Below are 25774 nucleotides of genomic sequence, written 5' to 3' on the forward strand. Positions count from 1 at the left end.
AAGGACAGTCAAATGCCCGTGGGTTACCTGGGGGGGGGGGGGGGGAATGTTGAAGCTTTGAATTGATCGGCGAATGACTTCCACTTTTTTATAAGTATAAGGCTTCACTGCGAACGAGCTTCGCGCGCGCTTCGAGCTCCGCTATTCGAATTAAATATGTTCCTTCATCCAGTCGGAAAGAGGTTAAATAAACTGTAAAGTGTTTCGTCGACACTGAAACAGAATGAAAATTAGTAGCACCTTGTTAGCCCGAAAAGTCCATGGAAAAGGAAAAAAATCGATATACCGAGAGGTGTGGTGATCCAGGTCATACGCTTCTGCAAAGACTTTAAAATGCTGTACTGGAAAAATATTTTTAGTTGAAGTTCTTTTTTAAGTTCTTACTGATATTTCAACACTATGTGCAGCTTTCTCAATATATTAAACTTCCTTGAGGTGAAAATAGGTCTAAAGTGAGGCATCATTGCTTTTCGTTTTATAATTGAACGAAACACGCCATAAAACTCGATGTCGATTATTTTGAACCTGCTTTTTGAAGTTGCAAAAACTAATTTGAATTACAAAGAATTTTAAAAATTAATATTCATGTTTGCACTCAGTCTTACACGTGGAAGAGCTTACGAACTACAAGAAATTTAAGCGTCTTTTTTGAACATCTACGGAGTCCAGAGCAACGTCATTTCGACTCCACTACCTTGGATAATGTCTGGTCTGTCCAGGTCGGCGAGTGTTTCTTATGCTGGATGAAATGGTTCAGATGCTGTTTCGAGGATTCATGCTCATCACTTTGAGACGACCTTTCTTCAGGTAAATAACCTCGTGGAAAGATACGTTTGGATATAAACGTAGTTTCCATCATTCTCGTTGTAGCTCTTGCAAATTTAATTTACGTGGTCAATGTAAGAAGAAAGAGTGTAATGCACATAACACAGTGTAGGACAATTTTTCAGTGGCAGCCGCTATGAATTTTCTTCTTAAACGTGATTTTAGTGGCAACGCGAGAAATTTTTTACTTTATTGTCCAAGTACTTGTTGCCAGTTTACATAATTCTCTTTTCATTCCTGTACAAATTTTTTAAGTACCGTTAGCTTTTATGATTATTGTGGGTTGACCTTGTAAATGTGTTTTCATCCACTCGGCTCTATCTCTTACACTTCAAGCCTGCCAAAAAAGGAGAGAGTAGTTGGGAAAACGATGTGGTGTAGACTCTAGTTTCTGGTTACCAGATGACTGGTTCCTATCTTTGATACAACGACGCGTAGGGCAGTACTTGCTTTGATAAACTTTCCGCACGTTCCCATACTATTGTAAAACAAATCTGTTTCCCAATAGTAATGTCTGTTTTTGTCATTGTTTTCTCGATCCGAGAACTGAATGCATAATGTAGTATAGGGCTGTATAGAAATTTTACGCTTGCTTTTACTTATTTTGTCAGGAAACCTTACAAAACGCTCAACGGTAACCTACTATGCACCTGCCTCGAAATAAAAAAAAAAAGTGGCTGTACTCTTTGTTATTTAATTTATACTATACAGCAGGAACCAGACTTCACTCTGGCAGCTGTACAAGCCAATCCTGTATACAGAAATAGACCTTTATTTGAAAAATTTTTCTTTCGCTCTGTTTCCCTATTTTGCATGTAAAGGCACGTAACTGCATTTATCTTTGAACAGTATTGTCTATGTAACTGAAGTGAGGGTTGGATCGTCGAAGATTGTTAAATACTAATACTATTCTTTGTTTTTGGGTGTGTAATGTCTATCTATTGGGTGTGTAGGTTTACCATACCTCTGTACCTCTGCTACAGACATTTAATTTACTTTTTCCGTCCAGCTCCCTGTCATTTTTAGCTGCTTAGTCATTATGCTGGTACTCTCTTATCAAAATGTGATCTGTGCATTAGCTGGTCATTGTTCTATTATCATTCTGTACAGTTATAATCGGACAGTTGGCTGTAATCAAACACCTTTAGTCGGGCAGTTGAAGCAGCCAGTCATACTTAATCTACTTAGCTAAATCCAATAATCACAGAATTGATCACAATACCATAGCAACAACCACTTATCCCAAAAAAAATATGGGGAATTTCCAAAATGGGGGAATTTTTTACTTAGGACATTGTCTCTGCCGGAGATGTTTGTTCTAAATTGTAACGATTATGATTAATTGGTAACAGAACTTCGTATCGTCCAATTCTGTCTGTAATCATACTCGTAATTGACAAATCGGACTTTCTCTTCGCGGTCGTCCGATTTTGTTTATCACTCTTATGATTACAGACCGAATTGGACTCCAATCAGTCCTATTACCATTATTAACAATAATTAAGGATTACTTTCTATTTAATACATTAGTAAAACTTGATAAAGGGTATAAGGAAGTTGTTGTTGTTAAGGTATTACACTAGTAAATTTAAATGATATTTTTTTTAGGACTGTCTTCCTGCATCAAATATGGGGGCTCTACCCGAAGTTTTCTCTCTCTCATCATGTGTTGATTTCTACTTATAAAGAGTCTACTTGAAAATAGCATTCATGGATTTTTGTTACATTTACCTAAAGATAGGTATATATATATTCGTATCCTTTTTCTCTTTTTCAGGTAAGACAGCATCAAACACAAATTGAAACGACTTGAAAATCAAGAAGTGAAGAGAGGAAAGAAAGGGTAACATCCAATTAAGTTGGTATCTATCGTTGAGAAGGATTAACTTATCTAAGCCTATAAATCTGGTAAATCAAAAACAAGCTTAAGTTTGAAATGAAGCAATGCTATCGCTTCATATCCAATAGTGACGATATTGGTATCAAATTACCATGGCAACAGTGAGCTTATCAAACACCTTTGAAGTTCTAACGTATCTAGCCAACAGCCAAAGTTAGATCGGATACTCCCAATTAATTAAATATTTTGTTTTCAAATGCTTAGTACGTTAAAACCATGAAATTTACCTATACCTTTGTTCAATAAGACTTACAAGGACATAAATCTCTCTCCAGAAAATGTGGTGGCTCCAAATGAGTCTCTCGATCCAGACGTAGGCCTTTGCTATTTAGAAAGAAAATTAAGTATTCAAGTATCTGAATGTATTTACGTCTTCATGATACATTTGTCTCTTGTTTTCTCCATCACATCGGATAGTATCACTTAGGAAATAAGAACACAAGCAAGTAAAGGAAGGAAAGAAGTACACAACAACTTCTAACAAGGTGAGATAATTGGCTTTTTTCTAGACCTATTAGTCTGCGTTGAACGATTTAACTTAGTTTTAGCGAATGTTCGCAATTCGAAACTAACCCACTCAATAGTGAAGAAAAACTGCAAACTAAGAAATGGACCAATTTGGTCGCTGTCTGATTTCTTGGATCTCTTTTTGATTGAGGTAGCTTTCAACAGTTTTCAGTGGTGTCTTTTTGATTAATTAATTCTACCATATGCATGAACAGTTTTTATCTGTTTCGCCAACAGAGTCAAAGAAATACCTTATCATCGTTGTGCATGACTTTTCATTTGAACTACCTAGTAACGACTTTTTCAAATTATCTTGAAGTTATCTTCATGACCAGAAGGTAATTGTAATAATGATACAGCCAGATCATCCAGCTTTTCCTTGATATTTTTCTAGAGATAACTTAATGACAACGTGCAGACATTTTAAAAGGTATAATTTTCTGGTCTAATATGTTTCGTATCTGCCCAAGGGCTCTCCCAAGACCTTGAATTAGTTGAATGTTACATTCGAATTCTTACCCGCATCAAAATGGTGGTCTGAATCTAGCCTGGCTAGATTCAGACCACCACCACGCTAAGGATTAGCATTTTTTTTAACCTCTAAATAAACTTAATACTGCCGTAGGCCACGACTAGAAGATTTTAAATTTATCTCGGACGTTTTACCTTACCAAGGCAATATTTTGATTCAAGACTAAACTGATAATAAAAGAATTGGAAGTCGCCGAGCTTATTGATTCACGGAGCACTGACAACTGATACTCGGCCGGCGAATTTTCTTTCAAAACATCTTGTAGCTGTTGCATAATAGCCGGGATGATGGTCATAAGATGTTAAAGAGGGCTTTCATTAATGATAAATTTCGGTCAACCTGATGCCTGAATGTCTCGACACTTGTGGCTAAACACAATTATAATGTGCTTAGGATTTTTTAATTTCTCAAACTATGTTATATAATTTTTTTTTAGATCTCCTGATTAGTCTGGAGTATGTTAAATTTGTCAGTTACGCTATTATTGCCGTTGAAACAGCTCTTGGAGCTCAGTTGTTGATGGTCTCATCCCTTGAGACAGAGGAGAAATATCGGCTTGTTCCTTCAGTTATCACATTTTATTTATGGTTTTATTTCTAGGAATGGTTCTAAGGGGGTTCGGTACGAACGAGACTTGCAAAAAACCCTCAGATTTTGTTATCTTTAATGCTTTCTTCTCGAAATTTGAGTAGGAGAACAGTATTTTGCGTTGACAAGGAATTTGCGAATGATGTTGGTTATAATTCAAGCAAGCAGAAACTAAATGTATGCAATTTTTGTTTGTGAATTCCTGCGTGATCTAAGGGAAATGGCTGGTAAGCACAGATTAACTGCTTCTTGTTGCATGACTGAAATTAAAAACAAGCAACTGAGATGAAAACGTAAATTGGTCAACGTAAAGAGTTTAAAGGCTGACGTTTCGGGCGTTAGCCCTTCGTCAGAGCGATTGGAAATTAAAAACTCTCGGCTTAAAATGAAATGGTTTAATTCCTGAAAACAAGCAGGCAAAATGCTTAATTCTAAGTTGAAGTCTAAAATTTATCCTAAAGCTATTTCCACGACAATAGATAGAAAAAAATTATCGACTTTGCCAAAATGTTCAATGATGATCATTTGGAGTTTCCATCATGAAATCCAGGTTACGCTCACGTTCATCAAGTTTGTATAAATACAAATTCTTAAAGATTTAGAAACTGAATTTTACTCGTCTAACCTGATTACCAAGTACGTGTTTCTGCGACAAACCAACCCTGTACTATTATCGCTCGAAACAGCAAGTTTAAATCCCAGAGTATTGTTAATTTACGGTTTATTTTCCTTTTTTCGCAGACTGACTGGTAAATATCAGTTCAAGCACAAATAAATCAAGAAAAACTATGATCCAGTGGAGACAAACTTTATTTGGGCGTACAAAACAGACGCAGAACATTTCTTTCAACACTATTTAGAGTCAGAGCCAAGATTCAGACGCAAATACCAAGAACTGGACAAATACCTCGCTTTCGATTCTCACCACCCTATTTGCCATAAAAAGTCTGTAGCCAAAACTTTACTTAGGAGGGCTGACTGTCCACCATCTTCACTCGATTCGAAGGCTGAGGAGAGGAAATATGTTTCTAGTGTCCTAAAGGCAAATGGCTATACAAAAACCTTTCTCCGTAACTGCCAAAAACCAGTTACAACTAGTAACGCTCCTGATGAAAGGGAATCAGCGACTGGTTTTGCTGTTATTCCTTACATTCAGGGTGTTACGGAACCCATCAAGAGAATTTTTGAATAGCCACAACGTTAAAGTTGCTCAAAAACCTTTTCGGACTTTGGGGCATATTTTCGCCAAACCCAAGGATCCTGTCACGAAAGAACAACGAACCGACGCCATTTATTCTATTCCTTGCGATGACTGTGAGAACGAACACATCGGACAGACCAAACGTCAGTTTGGTACACGTTTAAAAGAGCATCAAAAAGCGGTTTTCTTTTGCAAAAAGGAAAATTCAGCTTTATCGGAGCACACGTGCCTAACTAACCATACAATTGGGTTGGACAATTCTAAAATTATCACCACTAATCGGCGTTACCACCAGCGCCTTTGTTAGGCGGTTTGCTTCCTGACGCCTATAGTGATCATATAAAAGGACCTCTTGTTGCAGCGTTTAGATCACCCCTGATGAAGGCACTAGACACTAGAGTGTCGAAACGTTGGGTCTATGAATTGTAACTTCTTCGGTTACATTCATTAAATCTGTAAACTAGAGTAGCATTAAACCATGTTTAACTGGAAAGCTGTTATTTCGTGATTTTCGGCGATTCAGTTATTTTTAAGGGCTTTTAGTAAGGAAAAATGTTCCCGCCAAAAAACTTGAAAACACAGGCGCTTAAAGTGTGCATGTACCATTTTGTACGTTATTTACTCTGTAAGTATCTTCTGTTCAAATGTGGCGAATTTTCCCGCCAAAAGACTTAGACAAATACGGCGCTCAAAATACGCATGCGCCATTTTTTGTTTTTTTTTACTAATAAACTGAGTGTTAATTTACTTGTTGTCTTTAATTATTTCAATCAGTGAGGAAGTTAATAAAGCAAAGTTTCATTATTTGTATTGTTTTTCAGCAATATTTACTCAATAAACCACAAAAGTTTCGTGTTCCGCAAAGCATTTTATTTGCTTCAAATTAATTGTACTGATTAAAAGATGTCAAGAAAAAAAATTCCATGAACGAAACTTAGAAATTGAAACTCTGTGTAGTTTTTGCTCCTTGAAACAATTTTAGAAAGCGAAAGCATAAAAAAATTCAAAATGTCGAGTAGCGGTGTCAGACTTCCACGTGGCTGCACTCAAATACAAAATGAAGTCCCGAATGGAAATAGCGAGCCAAAAATTTTTATTTGAACGTTTCACTGGAGATATATTTTACAATCCTATGTCAGTTATGCTTTTCTCGAAGCCACGGCCCTAATTAAGTCTTATTTCGAGTTGAAGAGCGGCTAAGACCAAGCAACCAACTCTGCTTTGTCGTTGAACTGAGCTAATACGACTCGTTCAGATCTCTGAAGGTGTTAAAGCGATATTTTCCAAAGGCAATGCTAACCTGTTGTTGTAGTGACAAAAAAGTGCTTTCGTTGCTCTTCTTTAGAGGTCCAATGTCTTCTTCCTTCTAGTGCAACGTAAAATTTAGCACAACGGACGGCACATCTTCACTGTAAAACGGACGGCGTGGTTTGCTGAAAACTCCACAACTTGTGATGAATAGGGATTAACAACTGCACCCAATAATCGGCTATACGTCACAGATTTGGCGCCTAGTTGCGTTTGCACCAGGCTGCTGACAGGCTGCATTTGACAAGAGGAGAAAATGAAATTCACAGAAACTGAATTTTGGGAAATACTTTGTGATCAGGAAATTACTCAGATTCTCGAAAATAGCTGAATTGAAAGACTAATAGCATCAAAAGCAGTAGATCTCAGTAATAAATAAAGAAATTTTTAAGGCCTCATTTTGAAATTGCATGAATAACTGAATGATTGTTTGTTTTTCTCTTACGAAGGGAACTTAAGAAATAACAAAAAGACAACGGAGATGAAGATGATGCCCTGTAATTTACCGGTGAAATAAAAAAACATGAAGAAATTAAAACGCTTTGTCACTCTCCCATGATGGAAAAACAATATCAAAAGCATGCAAATGAATTAGAAGCACCGACATCCTTTCACTCAAAAAGGAGGCAATGTAGGTGCAGTAATCCTAAGGGCTAAGAATGATAAATAGGTACAACTGAAATAAGTACCATAAATTTGAAAGGTTGGAGAGGAAGATGTTCACTCGCCTCGTCTCGAGCATGGGACAAAGAAAAAAATTCTGTGTCCCTATGAGGAATCAAAGGTACGTACCATGAGGTAGCTCTAAGGAGCCTTTAATAGGTATTCATTAATTTCTAATCTAATACAATAACCGTTGATTTCCTTTATTTACAATCTATTTGCAACAGACGCTGTAACACGACATTAAAGCCTGTATCTGTCTCTGTCTCTCTGTCTCTGTCTCTGTCTCTGTCTCTGTCTCTCTGTCTCTGTCTCTGTCTCTGTCTCTGTCTCTGTCTGTCTGTCTCTATCTCTCTCTCTCTCTCAAAAGAGTTTTATTGAGTTTGATAATAGCTCTGAATGTGCTCGTTAAATTTATACATTTCCTGACTGTCGAAAACGAAACAATCACGTAAAATATCACAGAGTTTATCAATTAAATTGGCCAGCGTAGCTTTAGAAACTCTTTGTGGAGGCTAATTTACCTTACTAACTCAGTTAATAAAACCAAATTACCGTATTATTTGGAAGTCGACGGCAACGTGACTTTCATACGTTACACTGAAGAGGAAGCCAGCCGCCATTGAAGCCTGTTTTAACAGCACGCTATTCACAAAGTTCTCGATGCGAAGGTTACTTCTTTTTTTAATCAATGTTTTCTTTGGTGTCGCCTAAATGTATTGTAGAAAAAAGACCAGCCAAACAAAATTCGGATAAGGTATTTCTATATTCCTCAGGGACCTCCGAAAGTAGATGTGATCCAAAATAGTCAGACTTAGAATAATCCTGATGAGAGCGTTTCAGTCTCTTAGACTGATGGTCTCTCGCCTAGACTAGTGGCTATTAGAGATGCGAGAAATATTGCTTATGTTAATGCTGACGGCTATTGATTGGGTTTAGAAAACTGAGAGAAACAAAATAGCTTAAGAATTAACAACAACCCTTGGTCTGATTTAAACGCTTCATATCCGCCCCCACCCCGCCGCTGGTCTGTCTCGTGGGAAAAAAGCAGCCGAATAAAACGATCTCAGGGTCGTAATTAAATCTTTTAACGTTAAATATACTGGGAAAATAGATCACATTTTCATAGTCAAGTCTCCATATCTTCAAAATAATCAGGCTTGTGGACCATCTATTTGTCTTCGCTTGCTGACGGACTGCAATCTGCGGCTTCATCCTTTTTCTGAATCAGAAAACAAATTTGAAAATCGATTAAAAGTATAGTCCGCTTGTATTAATCGTAGTTCGTCATATTGAATCTTACTTCAATGGACCACTGACCAGTTACGATATTAATCTGCCTGTTCAGCAGGATCCTGAAGAACGGCACACCAAAGAAAACTGACCAAAGTTATCCGAATAATGTCGCAGGTACAAAAGCGGAATAATTATCATTGTTATTGTCATTATTATTATCGTTATTATCATCACGATCATGACTGTCATTATCGGTATTATTTTTATCAATCCTTTCTCTTTTCCCCGTTCAGTGCTTCCTATAGTTTCCTACCTCCTGCTTTTTGTTGGTGTTGCGGGCCAGTTTCTCCTGCTCTTTTTCCGTTTGTTTACTCTCCTTGTTTCGGTCGTGGAATATCTCTCGTATTTCCTTGGACACACCCATTAAGTTCGACTTGCCCTTTGACGGACTCCACCCTCCTTTACCTACTTTACTGCTACTATCCACACTTTTCTCAGGAGGACTTGAATCTTCAGGGAAGTCGGCCGTGGCAGCCTTAACTTCTTCCTCCTCAATGCGCATTCTTTCGTAGTTTTCGTAGGCTTCACGTAGAGGCACAATCATAACAGGGGCTACTTGAGGAAACAACTGCAAATAAACCATAAGAGAATTTAAAAAGAGACACAAGTACAAGGCGGCACAAAGGGTCTAAAAATAGAGCTGGTCCCCTTGGATCTTCGTCACAAGTGACCAAACCCCTTCCCCACTCTGCACTGCATTACGCATCACTATCAGTCACTGGTACCCATTTGAACTCCTCGTTTGCAAGAGGCAATGTGAGAATAAAGTGTCTTGAACAAGAACCGAACATATTAACGGCGACCAGGATCCGAGCTACTCCTTCCGATCCAGGCTTCAGTGCGCTTACAACTACGCCAATGAATTAATAAATTAACGCACCGACCATTGAGTTGATCTATATTTGAGTTTCTATCCATATTCTAACATTTTCTGAGTACGTTTTCCAAACTGGGTAAACTAATATTGGACAAACGAAAAAAACGTCCGAAAAATGAAAGATCTGAGAGGCACTTTAGGTTTTCACGACAACAGTTAGCTTAAAATTGTTACAAATACCTTGTTCAACAGCTCAAACAGCGGAATCAGCACAAACTTGATGAAGCCGATCTGCGCGGTCGGTTTACTGACTTTATCACGGTCCATGAAAGGAGCCACAGGCAGACCCTCGGCTTTTTCTCGATCACTCTGGAAATATCGAGTCAAATAGCATGTCATGGGCACACCAAGCTCCAGTATTCACTCCCCCCCCCCCCCCCCCCCATAGGCAAAAATTTTAAGCAGATACCTCTATTCAGAAGCGAGGCTTAACGCAAATCCTTACTTTCACGAATGAGGTTGTGCTCTTGGCCTCATTTTGATAATTTGGATATTTGGAACTCATAATTGGCCGTTCGTACAACTGTCAGTGCCTTTTTCCTTTCGTAATTAGAACATGTCTGATTATGAGAAGCGATGGAAAGAGAAAACTAAGTACTGAAGTCTATGTTAAAGCTCCTTGACCGAGGTCAATCTTTTCTCTTGGTGTTATCTTATTGTAACCGAAAAGTATATGGGAAGTTTTGGATCAATATCGGTAACTGAACAACTGCGCACCTACCCCTCCCCTAACCCAACATTAACCCTATCTTGTTATCAGTTGACTTTAGTTGGGTTAGGGAAGGGGTGCGTAGTTTCTCGGATACTGACATTGCACAGTTGAAAAAAGCCCCAAGAAAAAATCCAAAAAATGTTTCCGCACCAGTTACTTCTATTGGCCATGGTTTTTGGAAGTTGATTCCCTGAATTACGATTGGTTGGTTACTCCTCATTCTAACCTGCATGAAGTATTCTTCAAGAAGACAGTCCGCCCAAGGTTCAGATACATCTATTGGACGAACTTCATTTGAAATGTCGCAACACTTTATAAGAATCATCTTGAGCTAATAAAAAAAAGGGACAGCTTTTAAAAAAACAGACATTTTTAAAAGGTTGTTCATGTAATAAATGGGTATTTCCCGAAACAGACAAAAGCCAAGAGCGAGGAACATCGGGTACAACTCGATAGACTTCGTTGTGGGCTAAGAGGTCGTTTGTATTCTAGTGTTACACCCACCCACCCACTCACTCACTCATTCACTCAATAGGACAACATTATGGCTTCGCCTCCATGGGAGGCAGTATTAAAAATCAACACCTGACTTTTCTCCGCAGACGTAAAAAATACGTGTTAAAACAACCCTGACAGCTACCGTGAACAAATTTCGTTCATTCGCTCACCGAACTAACGTAATCATCGTTGCTGAAATCAAAGGTGTCCAGTTTACTCTTAAACCTCTCCACTATCTCACTGTGCCGAGCCATGTCGGTGGCCAGGATCAGCATCACAATTTCCTGAGAAAAAAAATTTATTACAAAATGACAGTTATGGGAAGGGAGTGCAGGTATCTCTCCCTGAAGTTAGTCCAAAGCCAAGTCCCGCATGCATGCCTTAGGTACAAAATTACTTTTGAAAGCGCCCTCTCCCTAGGCTTCCTTACCTAATGCAACCGGAAAGTAGAGACGCCGTAGTCTGGTAGCGAGCGCGCAAAACTCTAAATCAATGGACGGATCAATTTGACGATGGATTTGATTCCTCTTCTGCGTCATCATAGCTCCTGATTCCACCCTCATTAACGTATTTGGGGGTATTGACGAAATGTCAGAAGGATAGTAAAGGGAGAGGGGTAAGGAACCAGTTGTATCTCATCAAGGGATCCAAGGGGGGGAGGGGGTGGGGAAAGCAATACAACCAGTTCAAAATAGATTCGTGATAGCTTTGGGGTGTTTTAAAATTGTTGTTGTTGATGTTGTTTGTTACGCCACCTACATCAGCTAAAAAGAAGTAAATTTTTCGTTCTCACTCTAAATATCATCATCGGTATGACTGTTAACTGTTACAATTGTGTGACGAGAACGCCACGGCGCTTCAGCCTTTCTCTGTCTTGCTAAGATCCTTAAAGAATCGTATTGTCACAAACAAAGGGCTTTTCAAAATTTGAGAAAAAGAAACATCGACCTCTATCGACATAATGGTTAAAACAGGGGACTGGCAGAAGTAAGAGACAATTCTCACCTGCCGAATCTTCTTCTGATCCTCCTTACTAAGGTTGGCAAATATGTTACAGTCCGGCTGATAACAACAATACATTATAACTAGTTATTGCCTGATTGTGCAACTTTTTTGACATATCTTACACACATTAGTGTGATAAGTGCAGCTTGTAGCACTGATGATTTGGAGACATAAAGTTTGGCGGCGAGAACGTTTTGTGATTTTTGATCGTGATCGTGTACATCATCATAATTCTCTTTCAATTTATAATTATAGACTATGGCTATCATGTACGGGATGATTTCAAAAGGGCGAGAGCTAAAATCATTATTAAACATGGCCGTTATTAACCCTTCAACTCCTAAGATCTATTAGCTAATTCTCCCCCTCTAGCTGCTACACATTTCCATGAAAATTAGTTACGAGAATTTAGTGTAAGGTATAGATAAAAACTCAAGTTCTGCCTGATAAGTTTGAGTATTCTCATTACACGTTTGCCAGATATCGTACGAATCTTATGGGGAGAAGTTACAGTGAGTTAAAGTGTTAAAAGGACATCAGATACCTGACTAATAATCTCAAACGCGATGGCTGCGTGATGATTTTCCAGAGGTGAGATGTCATTGTAACGAATGGCAAGCTCCGTCTGGGCGTTGATCTGGTAACTGTAGATATTGGAAAAATTAAAGATCAGACAATTAGTTCAATCAAAGCAACTTTTTACTTGAGGATCGAAAGTAATCCAAGATCGTTCTGCTTTTACTTCACTCTGCTCTGTATATTGTTCCAGAAAAATTGCGCCATCCTCTCAACCAATCAGATGCAAAACCAAAGACAATCGCGACTAGGTCTGCCGCGTTTTCCCGCGCTGAAAACAGTTTTCTTGTTAATTTTCACTTGGGGGGGGGGGGCGGGGGGGGGGGGGGGGCGGAGGGTGTAGCTACACATAGGCTAACCTTTGTTCTGATTGGTAGCCGGGATTGCGCTCGTTTTTATATTCCAACACTCCACTGAAAACTGCTTTACACATGCAGTTTGATTGGCTGGCTATGGTGCTGTTTTTAAATTGAACAACTTACGTGTTGTTAAATCCCGGATGATCGAGGTCATGACAAATGCAGGCGGTCATAAGAACAAGCAGGTCCATTTTTGAAAGCAAGTCTTTTAGGTTACACAGATGGACGATGCAAAACATCTGATGAGAAAGAAACACGCATGAGACCACTTTTATATTGAATGTATTGAAAACTTCAAGTCAAAAAAGGAGTGAAAGTCTTCTTTATACTTTTCATTGTTAAAAGTTTTCAGGCACACATTTTGGAAGAACTGTTGGGGTACGCCACAAAAAGATTGAATTTTTGCAAAACTACCTCCACAAAGTTGTTGTGTGTCCACCGTGTCCTGGTCGGGTTGGAAATTTAAGTATTGGCTTTTGTGGAGGTAGGAAAACTAGCGAAGCCAGAGAAAACTCCCGAGTCAAGGATGAAAACTTGGGAAACAAGGATGAAAACTCCCGAAGCAGGGTCGAAAACAAAAACACACTACTACCGAAATATAACAAAATTTAGGCCAAACCAGAAAGGGACTTCATGTTCTTAACCCTCAGCCATTCTACTCCCCTCGTTTGAGCAGATGGAGCAAGTGCGTAAACTTCTTCTTCATTTATTGTTTTTTCCTTACAGTATCTTCAATGAATTTCTGTTCTTCAAATTGAGTATTGTTCTAAGTTTTACGAAGTAAAGGATTCCTGGAAGAAAAGTACTGCCTCAACTCAATCCCAGCTCCCCCTCCTCCCCACCGGAAATTTTTCTTCCGGTTACCAAGAACTTTAAAACAAAGTTTCCTAAATCTGTTTGTATTTTTCGATTCCCTCTTGGTGTAGAAGACACAGGACATGTCACAATAGAATACCGACTCATCAACCGACTGATTTCACCTGTTTTCCTCGTTCTTTATTTTTGTTCTCTATCGTTTTACGTTAACTGAATCTTCTACAACAAGTAAGATCCTGTTTTTCTCAGTAAGTTTCATATACACAGTGAGACAGGCCTTGATCGTTACAAAATTCTTGTCCGTGATTCAAATGAAGCGAGAAAAACTTTAAATAACATTTTATCGAGAGGACGTCACTTACCATCTGAGTGACACAAAAGCAGTGACGAAAATTGTGGAAAGGATTGTTTCGGTAGTTTTGTTGAATTGATACCTGTGAAGTTTGAGCCAGAAATAATATTAGATGTTGTAACAGGTAAATAAACATTTTCGGTTTGACGAATGATTTCTGAAATAACTGGTTTCAGTCTTATGACTGAAAGAGAAACCACTTATCAACCCTTTCACTCCCAAGATCTAATTAGTAACTCTCCTTACTGTCTGCAGTACAATTGTTATGATGGTAGATCGGAGAATTTGGTACTGGATCACATAATAATCCACTTTTTGATATTTTCTCTTGATTCTTATCACATGTCTGCTTGATATCGTATTCATATTGTAAGGAGAAATTCTGTCTTGGTCACTCATGGAAGTTAAGGGGTTAATACTTCTATTACTCTTACCAAGAAACGCCTTAGAACAACTGAGTTGATTCCAAAGTCATCGATTAGTCCAAGTTCCTGGTACATATGTTCCATGAGTGACAACATCTATAAAACAGAGATAAGACCTGATGGATTATCGTAAAGAAAAGTTAAGTAGATAGACGTGCACACAGAAAAGAACAGACGCAAACATGAAATCAGAATGATGAAAAAAGCAAAAGAGAAACAAAATAGGGACTCCATGCTGCGACCGTTTTGGCCGCCAAGATGACTAGAAAAGAACAAACTTTGGCGTGTGAATTTGCAGAGTAAGTTGCCAATTAGAAGGCCAAGTAATATTACATATAACACAACGGGTTAACTATCATAAATGACTATCATCCCATCCTTTATAAAGGCTGAGTTATAATTACTCATTTTCGCTTTATGTTATAAAAACTGGGACAATTTCCAGCAGTTTAGCTTCGTTGGCTTTACGCAGACTCAGTGACCTTAATACAAATTTACGTCACACCTCATTAGGTTCCCAGTGCCATATGTTGAAAATTGGTTCCTTCAACTGCTCTACCGTTGTTTGAGACAAGGTATACTGCAAAATAAATTTACATTTAATTGAAAACCTATTCGCAAAAGATATATCCAGGTATGGGACTAGATATATCCAAGTGTGGCGGGTAAGGTTATACGGAAGAGACTGCCGTCTTTAATTTTTAGCTCACGACATGACACTTTCGATTCTGATTAATTTATTCATCAAAAATGGATTAACAATCCAGCTCCAATCTCTCCTGCTAAGTTATTGTTTTGTTCCACTGTGTCTGTCAATTTTTATAGGGGGACGAGAAAGGCGTGAAATCTTGCCCGATAACATGATCGTAAGCCACACATGTTCGCATTGCGGACCTATTTTTTTACTCAGCTGCCTTTTCTTTAGCTAATCCAATTCATCCATGAGCTGCCTCACAGGAGCCTTTAATTATATCAAGTGTTTAAGCAGCTACAAAAGGATTTCTTGCCTAAGATCACCTTATGTTCACTTTAAGTTACCTTGACAAAGTTGGGCATTGGTCGTGAAATGCTGATGTTCCTTTTGTTATTCTTGTTTGTCTTGACATTGTCTTTGATGGCTTGCCAAGTGATTCTAGGATTGTTACGAGCAAAAACGATCACAGTTTAGCAATTATCAAAATATCATAAGCAAGATAGTGGCCTTCGATTCTGTGTCTGTGTTTTCTACATTTTTGTACTCATCAGCCGGAAATATTTTTTCTTTTAGTTTGCACCTTCTTCATAATTAGAGTTCAAGCTTGATTTTTCTTCCATTTCTCGTCTTTCCTTTTTTTTACCGAGGGAATCATTTCATTTTTTCTTGACGTGTGATTTAACTCAATACGTGACATCGAATTTTTTCGCTAAGCGTTTCCAAGTATTAGCAATATTTATCATAGAATAGAATATTTCGACACCTTCATAATAAGATATGTAATGTGCTTCCGGTCTATCATTTGCCTGTGTCTCACATGGCTTGAATGTTTAGGCAGAGAACAGAATAGAATAGACGATCTCCTAAAACGGGGCTGATCTGAAATAAGCGCTCGAGGGATTCACACTTGGAATAAGAATGGCAGTCTCTTACCTTAACTTGAAGGTCTCTCGAACACATTATTTCAAATTAGAAAGAGTTTCGAATGAGTGTCATAAAACCAAATCCGAAGTTGTTATGTGACCACGTCGCGATGGATTTTAGTTGTGAATTTGATCGCCTTGGTAGAATAGCGCGAGTTTTCCCAGCCAATCAGAGACTGCAGAGTAGAGTAAAATCACGCGATCCCGGATTACTCTGGACATTCAATTTAAAAAATATTGTGATTAACACCAAAGGGGAATGTACTAGATTCTCATCGGATCTGAAAATGAAGTAAAAAAAAGAAATGTGCGTAGATTTTTGGAATAAATACCTGTCTTGACGTATTTGTTCCCTTATCTCGGTGATCTCTGCACTCAAGTGCTGCATTTCAATTGCCTTCAATGCCTCAACTTTAAGCAAAAGGAAAATAAAGGGACCAGTTTCAAATAATCATAACTGTGATTTTTTTCTTATGACGAGTTAAAGACGCTTCGTGGAGATTTGTGAATCGTAGAAAAAGCAGCTCATCTTTGCCCAAACATCGATTGCTATCAGTGTTTTCTGGTGATTTCTATTCTTAATAGCCTCGCTACAATTTTTAATGAAGAAATGTAAAATGGTTTCCGTGTTTACATAGCCTGATGTAAACACTTGGGAGGTTGGGAGAACACGAGATAAGCGTAGGAAACCACGACGCGAAGCGGAGTGGTTTCCAGCTTATCGAGTGTTCTCCCAACCTCCCAAGTGTTTACATCAGGCTATATAAACACGGAAACCATTTTACATTTCTTTTATAAAATAACTAATGAAAGAGGAACGAAAACCGTGTTTACATACGCTCATGTAAAATGGTTTTATGGCCAATCAGAGCGCGCGTACTATTTGAATTAATTTATAACATAATTTCTTCGCGATTCAGCGTGTGTTCATGAACTATGAAGCACGCGGGAAGTTTAGAGAACATGCACAAAGGTGTGTAAGGTGTGCTCGAGTAACCTTCTACTTTTCTTTCCAAATGCGACAGTTGTTTGGCCAATTCGGACTTCAGCTGGGACACTGTGAAGGTACTGGAAAAAAATTAACAGTAAAAAAATTGGTGATCAAGTATACGCCAGACATTTTTTATCATAGTAACAGGAAATAACCTGAGCCATTATATGTGCAAATACGAAAATTCGTGGTGGCTTTTCAGCAAGGAAAAATAAACAAAAGCCAAGTGATAAATTCGTTATGAAGAAATATTCATTGAATGTCGTATGAGCAATTGACCAGAATTTGCATGTATTCTCTACGTAAGACTGATATTTTCAACCGAGTTAAAACAAATTTATCTCTAACTCATTAAATAATTCAAAAAATCAAGCTTGGCCAGAAGTCAGTTAATGTTTATCTAACCTGATAAACTTATCAGCAACTTGGCTGAGCACATTTGCAAAGACCTCTTCGTCTCCTAGATACGAAGAAAAATGGAACGAAAATAACGTGAACAAAGGAAAGAGAAGAAAATTTGTAGTAATATAAACCTTTTGTAATTCAAGTATGATTGAAGGAGATAAAAAAACGAAAGGAAAAAGGATATATCCACCAAGTGTGACGAAGGAGAAAACATGCCCTCAGTGCCAAGCGCGGGAAAAAATAAACCAATTACCATGCTGGGAGAAATATATTGGACTGTCGGGGTAGATTAGCTCGTACACAACGCGCAAACGGCGCCGAGAGGCACCGAGAGTCTGATCAGCAACAGTTTACTTGACTCTCCGAGAAAACTTCCCGTTGAGGACTCTAAGCAAGATTAAGGACAAACCCTAACACGACTAGCGATGTTGATCATCGTACGAGAATTAAACCTGACTATAACGGTCAGGGACACATCACTCAATAACTTAAAATAAATTTGTGGTCTTACAGCACGTAACAAACCAAGGCTCAAAAGACTCACACAAAGATTTCAAGATAACCTAACAGGCCTAAACAGTACCCAAATATTTCGCCAGAACGTTCCTAATTTAAGTAGTCCCCAAACCGACTTCTAATTTTTGTATTTCATAACAAACATACAACAAACTCCAAGTGCGAGAAAACATATTACAAGCACCAAGTGCAAGAAACTCACAACGAGCACTAAATGCGGGAAACTTCACAACTAGCACAAGCGGGGGGAACTCGCATATAAAACAAGCGGGGGGAATTCACAACGTGGTCCACGCGCTGGAAATGTCCAACCTATGCCAAGCTTACCGCAGAAGTACCGAGTAATGTCTGACTATTTTACTTATTCCACCTTTTTCGCTTTCTGACCAGATGAAAAAAGGCATCCTGTACGTCCAGCTACTTACAAGTGACACGTCCATGCCACTCCAGCTACTTACAAGTGACGCGTCCATGCCACTCCAGCTACTTACAAGTGACGCGTCCATGCCACACAGCAATTTCAACTACGGGAAAAACTCAGTATAACGCTTATTCAACGGCGGTCCGAAACCTATAGTATCATTTCTAACTTACCGTGCTTTTTGTCCATGGCACCAACTACAACACGATAAGGTGATCTACGAAATGAAACTAAAATATCGTTAATAACTATGAGCAGATGGGCGAAGTATATGGATTTTTGTCCATGGCACCAACTACAACACGATAAGGTGATCTACGAAATGAAACTAAAATATCGTTAATAACTATGTGCAGATGGGCGAAGCATATGGATTTTTGTCCATGGCACCAATTACAATACGATAAGGTGATCTACGAAACAAACGAAAACATCGTTCATAACAATGTGCAGATGGGCGAAGTATATGCGCATTGGCCTAAAAGTCAACTTATGGCGAGTAAACAAGCTTCGTAGACTTTAAAAACAGGAAACGAAGGCGGTAAATCCTACAGTTACTGAAAGAGTTATGCTTAATTGTCAGAATTTTCGTCAAGTTATTTTAAATATGAGATTGCCTCGGTTCTCTTGTGCCAAGAACCGCTTGTTTTCACTCACACTACGTGAAAAAAAAGAAGTGACAATTGTTGGAAATATAGAATGAAATGCCATGAAAAAATTTGAAAATACTTTTCTCTGAGCGTGATTTATGCCCCATCCACCACAGCAAAACATGTTTAGTTAAATCAGGTTTAACAGAATGAAAAATTAGCGACAGAAAACTGAATGGGGTTCAAGTAATCACTGGGCTGTATTTTCGTTATACTACATTTGAAGTCGATAAACTACAATGTAAGCAACTTCCACAAAGGAAAAATTTTAGGCCATGTTAAAAAAAAACAGCTTTGAAACATTTCTTAGCTGTAGTGTGAATGGAGCATTAGTTGTAAAGTTACTCCTCGAGACCCAAATGAGTGTGGATATTAAAATATTTTCTCCTACCGTGCAGTATTCGACGGTAAATTCGGCTCAATACACACAGTGCTTCCATCTTGTGTCTTCAACATCATGTTGGACCATCTGAGATAAAAAAAAACAGTACGAAATGAATAACAGCAAGATAAAATGACGGGAGAGAGAGGAATACTTGAGACTATAGCTGAGATTTGTCGATTCCATGGCCACACAGGGTTTTTTTCGACGACCCCACTGTGAATTATCGAAATATTCTCTTCAACACGGAAGTACGAAAACAAATTTCTTTAACTCTGCACTTTCAAAAATGTGAAGTAGGGATGTAATTTCCTCAGTTTTAAACCTCGCTAATAACAGAGAAAATTAGGTCGTTGAACAGAACATCTTTGGCTATGAACTTACAGAAAATTAATTGTACAGACCAGACAAAGACAACCCTCTGAACTTACCGACTCACTCCAACGGCTGAAGCTAGAAGATCTTTGATATCCCGAGAACTACTGTGCTTTGAGAAAACGACCTAAATGAAATTTCGAAAGAAGAAAATGTTCACTATACTCAGTTACACAAGTGTAATGTGATTAGGTCCCAAGGGTTATCATGTTGTTCATTTCTTTTCATTTCGACACTGCGTGGAGTGCATAAATTGCAGCTCCTTACCAATCTCAACTTGACCAGCTAATGGAAATATATAGCTGGCACCGTTCTACGCTTGAGGAGGCGACTCATCAACTTAACAATTCAATTCCGCCATTTTTCATTACCTTACTGTGATTTTAAAGCAATCAAATATAGTTATTTCGCGAAACATTAAGAGATATAAAGATAAAACGAGTCCACTTTTTCTTCTCAAATACCATCGTCAACACATTTCATGCACTAGAAAAACAAAATCATCGAATTTTAACATTGATCCTAATGAAAAATTACTTACAGGATAAAAAATAGAATGAAAAGTGGTTGATCAAATGGCGATTAAATTAGATTTCCTCACTGAAAGGCAACACATATAGAATCGAAAGAACGACGGAGAGTCGATCAAAATTTTCTTACCTTTTGTTTGCGCCCGTCCACTTCAAGATAAATGGTTTTGAGATTTGCCGACGCTTTGCCCGAAACTCCATTTCCCATGCTGAAAGAAATTGGTTACCTCTTTACTTATTTCAAACAGGCTAGTATTTCATGCCCCACTCAGTCGGTAAAGCTTTTCCTTAGGTGAACATGATTCAACTACAGTCGCCCTCGATAACCATGTCATATGTCTGTTTCCAATGGCAACAAAAAAGTTAAAATCCTAAAACAAATGGATAATTACTGTTGCATAACAAATTCCGACAGCGTTTGCTGTAGAGGCAAAAAGCAAAATTTAGCACAATTTTGTTTACTTTTTTTCAATTAGGTTCAACAATATGAGACAAGGAAATAACTCTTATTCATAAACATGTTCATGTTATTGCGCAAGCAGCTGTTAAAGTGGAAGTGTTTCGGTGAATCTGCCCCTTTACACTGTAATTACGTTTGACGTATATCGAGAAGCTGTATATGGAAATTGGGGGAGAAAATGAAATGACGTAAGCAGAATCGTTATCTCAAAAATAAAATAGGACCTCCCTCAAACGAAGAACTGACCAATAGAATCCATAGTTGCTTGATAAACAAACCGAGTCAAGGGTTCCAAATTAAAAAGTTAATTTAAAATGGTAATAATGTACCTGAAAAATTACGCGCTTCTGATTGGCTGAAAACGAGTGCATTCTCATGTCACACAAGTGCAAAGTTGTAACACTTGTGCAAATTAGCGCGCATGCTTTCAAAGTTTCGTCCGTCTTGACCTTCCGTGATTTTTTATGTACCTTATTAACAAGAAATAACACGATTTATCTTGCAATTTGGCGGAATTAGCACTTGTAAATTTGTCAAAGACTACAAATGCACGAGCCCGTAATTTTGTTGTCTTTGAAAAATGTACTCGTGCTTACTACCACTAAATTGAAAGAGAAATCATGTAATTACCTATACTAATTGAACTGAGTGGAGTGCAACTTGGTCCGAAATCATAAGCGTGTACACAAGTACACACATTTCAGACCAAAATTGCACGACACGAAGTTCACTTACCACTCAATTACATCCATTTTAAAATCGCAAAATTCATTCGCTTAAATGCAAGATTCTTTAGTCTGCACAAACATTCTATTGTAGTGAGCTAGTGTGAAGAAAGTTGCATTAGTTGTTTTTTATTTTCCTGCAATTGGATTGGTTTCTTTGAACAAGCCTTGTCCTCTGATTGGTTATTGTATTTGAGTAATACATCCACTGTGGCTGGAAAAACATGCGATTAAGAGCAGAAAATGTTACGTTTCGTAAATGCATGGCACCAATGAGAGCCAATCAGATTACAAGGATCACCGGTGATTTCAAAATGGATGTAATCAAGAATATCTGTTTATCCTTAATTAAAACATGTTCATTTTCTTTGTTACAATTTCTAACTGTTCACAGAAATGATCGCATAGCTACGCCTTCTAAATGTATTAAACAAAATATGTATCCATTTATTTATCATCAATTGCTTAAATGTTCTGTCCATAAAAATGATCTCAAACGAGTACTTCACATACCATCCCCGGGAAAATTCTGAAACCCAGATGGCTTTCTGTCGAACTCTGACTTATGACCTTGTTGTCTAGACCAGTAGTGACAAGAAAAAAATATCGGCAAAGATAGTATTTGTGGACCGTCAACCCTCTTTTCTTTACCAACATTAGGCGATAGCTTTCTGCTACAGTGGATTGAGTGGATAAGAGAATGGCACGAGACAAGGTGCTTCGTGCTAGAAAAGAAACTTGGTTTGTTTTTTCGTGGGTTCGGCTTAGTCCCTCACTGTCCAAACGACATTTATGCGTTTGGTTCCATTCACACTCGCAGAATCATACAAAACCAGACTACAACGATGTACTACGATGAACCTACCTCTACGAGGTAGTCTACGATATTTGCTAACTAGAGTTCGAACCTTTCTCAATTCGCTGCCAAAATTCGTTCTACAGCGCGCTGAGCATTATAAATACAGTCATTTACGCTAACACCATTATATGATGATCCGATCAGAGAAAGAGGTAACTTGCGTTTCTCAATGAAGTCGAAAATGTTTTTCAAACGATAAGAATGACCCAAGGTGTACTGAGGTATACAGTCATGTTACACAGTGGTCAAACAACTCGTCGGTTTAGTTCGGATGCCGAGCGTTTTTTCAGCAGCTTCTTCGGCAACGTCTTGTAGATGACTGGGGTCTACTGAGTTAGGATCTCCAAATAGGGAATTGAACCAGTGACCTCCCATCATGACCTGAAAGTCGACAGAAAAGGGATGAAATTGAAATAGGGAACAGAAACGAAACGAGTCAGGTTCATTGTTATTATCGTTATTATTGGTAGAAGTGGTATCATTATCATCATCGTTATCATTATAACTATAAATTAATACTAATTATAACTATATAGTAATACTAGGATTTTTACTATAATAACAATAATTACAATTAGAGACACAGGGGTTTGCGGGAGCGCGCTGAACTCTGGAACGAGAAGTCCTGGTTCTAGCCCTGACCTGTTATGTTGTTAACCAAGGCACTCTTTGCCACTCAATAAAATATTGCTCTATGTACGGTTATACTGAAAGTACTTAAATATGTATTTTCTTGGTTTCAAAAGAGGCACAAGGTTTCCTGAACGAATTATATGAGCGTAGCGAAGTGAAACCGAAGTAACCCGAACCACTTTCTTTACTCAATTTCAAATCGGTCTTTTTAGGGGTATACTGAACGCGGATACTTTAAAAGGATCTTTTGTTATGAACAACTTGGCTTACTTACAGTTAATCGTGTAGTTTTTCCTCCGGGTCGATCATTTTCAGGGAAGGCGCAGGAGTCAAAGATAATCCCGAGAACTTTCAATGGTTCAGAGGATGGAGCTAAATACCCAAACCCCTCCACGGGCACTACATTTCCTTCGTACTCAAGATTGACCACAGCTACTGTTGTACTGTTTATATTTTTCAACTCCGATGTTAATTCCAGGCAGTCTTCGGGTAAAATAGTTGCGAGTCTCTCAGCTGGTATGCCGCTCATCACGTGATCTACTGTTAGCTCCTCATTGGGCCATGCTACTCTCAGTTTGCCGTCAGGGTTAAAATTCACAGCTGTACAAGGTGAGGTCATTTTGACGTTCACTCCCCGCTGTATTAATACTTCAAGTAGTTTGTCAGATAGTGTCTGCAAACCGCCCTTGAGCGACCAAGTGCTCCATCGTTCTTCTTTAGCCCTTATTGCCAATGGACTCATAACAGAGGGGTCGGAGACTAAAATGAATGAAAGACATTTCATTTTTTCATTTGCAATCTACTTCAATCATTTCCATTCCTAACCTATGAGAATTGCTTACCTTTATATTTATTTTACAGGAAGAGAGACATAGCTCAATTCCAAGACAGAAAATAAAGATAGGTCACCATGCTTGTTGGAGAAAAACTGATGAGTTACATATACCTCTCCAGTGAGCTCCAAAAAAGCATCCATTTTTTAATGCGTGCCTTAGTTACATGTGAAATTATGCACAGGAAGGATGTGCAATGGAACACTATGGAGTGACCTTAACCCTGTAATCCCTGAGAGTGACCAGTGATCTAATTTCTCCTTTCAATACTGTATCACCACTGAATCAAACATTAAGGTCATGTGGATAAAAGACATGATACTCAGCTGAAGAACCTTAAACAAATTCTCCTTGCCAGCACATTGGGAAATGTAAAGAAAACAGTATGGAGAGTGTGCATGTTGATGTTAGGGTGTGAAGGGTTAAAAGTTTATGAGGTTAGTTAAAAGCTCTTCAATCTTAAGAATGAGATTGTTCAACCACATTTAGAAGAGGGTTGCTTCTACTAAATTCTGAAGACCTTCCCTCTGAAATGCAAACGCAGGTACCTTCTTTTGTAAAGAAAGCTCCTTTGATTATGGAACCATGTTGATTCTCATACTGATGCACAGCAGGAAAACATGACTGAAGGCTCAGCAAACGAGAGTCACCAGCAAAGATGCCTCTACAGAGTGGATCACTGAGATACTCCGCTACCTTGAAACCACAGAAAAGCAAACAAAATAAGCCAATCATGACAAATATCCAAAGTGATTCTACTGATATTGAGTTGACATTTTGGGCAAATTCACCTGCGATAAATCAACTAAAATCAAAGAATTTGCAACAGCCTTTGTTCACAGATCAAACATTAATATTAAAATACATTGTGACAAATGAAAACTAGTAAATGCACATACCTCTTCATTCATCCTTCTTTTGAAGAAATTATAAATACTTTCATCCTCATGATCTTGCTTTCCTCTCACAAATGGTTCTCTAATTATAGTAGGTAGTAATGACTTAGAAAACAAAGATTGTCTTTTTATTATTGATATAACTCCAGAAGGAAGCTGATGCAGTTTTTCACGAGAGTATACAAATCTGCTCCTTGCTGCAGGATGACTTGAAGAAACTGAGAGAACATTTTTCTCCAAGCCCAGATCATGAACCTGTTCAAAAAGTACAGAAGAAAGATGGTTTCGTGAACATGAATTGAGTGACCCCTTCCCACCGAAGAGAAAGTACCCTCTAAGGGACCTTTTGTGATTTAGAAGTAGGAAGGGCTGGTGGAGAAAGTTGGTAGGTCGCCAATTTTTATGCAGAGATAAAAAGATTGGGGGGTAGGCATATAAATTTCTACAAGTATTCAGTGATTCCGGCATAACAAAACATAAGGTAAAATACCCCTAATATCTAACAAAGCACTTAACTTCAAGTTCCTCGCGAAAAGGCGGGTTAGGATAAAGTAAACAAGGGATGTACAATTTTGCATTAGCCCTGTCCCTCCCCCTTTTAAATACGACTGGTCCCTAAATCACCCCCAGTGAATTGTGGAGCTACTGCTCCAATATAGGACTTCAGTTGAGCATAAAAACAAAAAGCGACCACGAGTGACACATACACATGAGAAATTTCCCTCATATGAATTCTACTTACAATTTTAAGGGTTGCTCTCCCGGCATTGCCTGCGGGCCTAATACTTCTCGGGCCTAACTCGAAAACAGCCCCGTTCTCCGTAGAGCAACTTTGCATCCATCCCCCAACTCTCTCGCTAGATTCAAGAACTGTTATGTTACTCGGGTCTTTCACTTTATCCAGTAGGTGATAAGCGGCGGCTAGGCCAGATATTCCTCCACCGAGAATGGCAAATTTTCGTGAGGAAAGTGATATTTGCCCTACACCTGTGACCGCCATATTGGAAGGTTGAAAGAGATCTGGTACTGCTTTGTTTTCCG

The 25774-nt window shown here is 38.4% G+C and overlaps 2 protein-coding genes across 3 annotated transcripts; both read right to left on the reverse strand.

Moving 5' to 3' along the window:
* Positions 1-7888: 7888 nt before the first annotated feature.
* On the reverse strand, positions 7889-22105 carry LOC113685116 (high affinity cGMP-specific 3',5'-cyclic phosphodiesterase 9A). Of its 2 annotated transcripts, XM_089209948.1 has the most exons (20): positions 22026-22105; positions 20458-20536; positions 19854-19924; positions 19432-19509; positions 18564-18607; positions 17454-17508; positions 17055-17125; positions 16390-16468; positions 15479-15572; positions 14946-15020; positions 14450-14536; positions 14026-14097; positions 12971-13086; positions 12457-12556; positions 11913-11969; positions 11078-11191; positions 10636-10740; positions 9878-10006; positions 9074-9388; positions 7889-8746 (listed from the first exon to the last, which is right to left on the reverse strand). In XM_089209948.1, the coding sequence occupies exons 2-20, from the start codon at positions 20533-20535 to the stop codon at positions 8696-8698; spliced, it is 1791 nt and encodes a 596-aa protein (XP_089066074.1). In that variant the 5' UTR covers position 20536; positions 22026-22105; the 3' UTR covers positions 7889-8695. The 2 variants fall into 2 exon arrangements, with proteins under 2 accessions (XP_089066074.1, XP_089066073.1); XM_089209947.1 differs by lacking the exon at positions 22026-22105 and having other exon boundaries at positions 20458-20668.
* LOC113685095 (protoporphyrinogen oxidase) lies at positions 21934-25753 on the reverse strand. Its single transcript, XM_027202558.2, has 5 exons — positions 25476-25753; positions 24737-24988; positions 24386-24533; positions 23279-23763; positions 21934-22752 (listed from the first exon to the last, which is right to left on the reverse strand). Exons 1-5 carry the CDS (start codon positions 25731-25733, stop codon positions 22606-22608), a joined length of 1290 nt encoding a protein of 429 aa, XP_027058359.2. The 5' UTR covers positions 25734-25753; the 3' UTR covers positions 21934-22605.
* Between the last annotated feature and the right edge of the window lie 21 nt (positions 25754-25774).

This window comes from Pocillopora damicornis, chromosome 6, assembly GCF_964200805.1.
Source record: "Pocillopora damicornis chromosome 6, jaPocDami1.2, whole genome shotgun sequence".
NCBI classification, from domain to species: Eukaryota; Metazoa; Cnidaria; class Anthozoa; order Scleractinia; family Pocilloporidae; genus Pocillopora; species Pocillopora damicornis.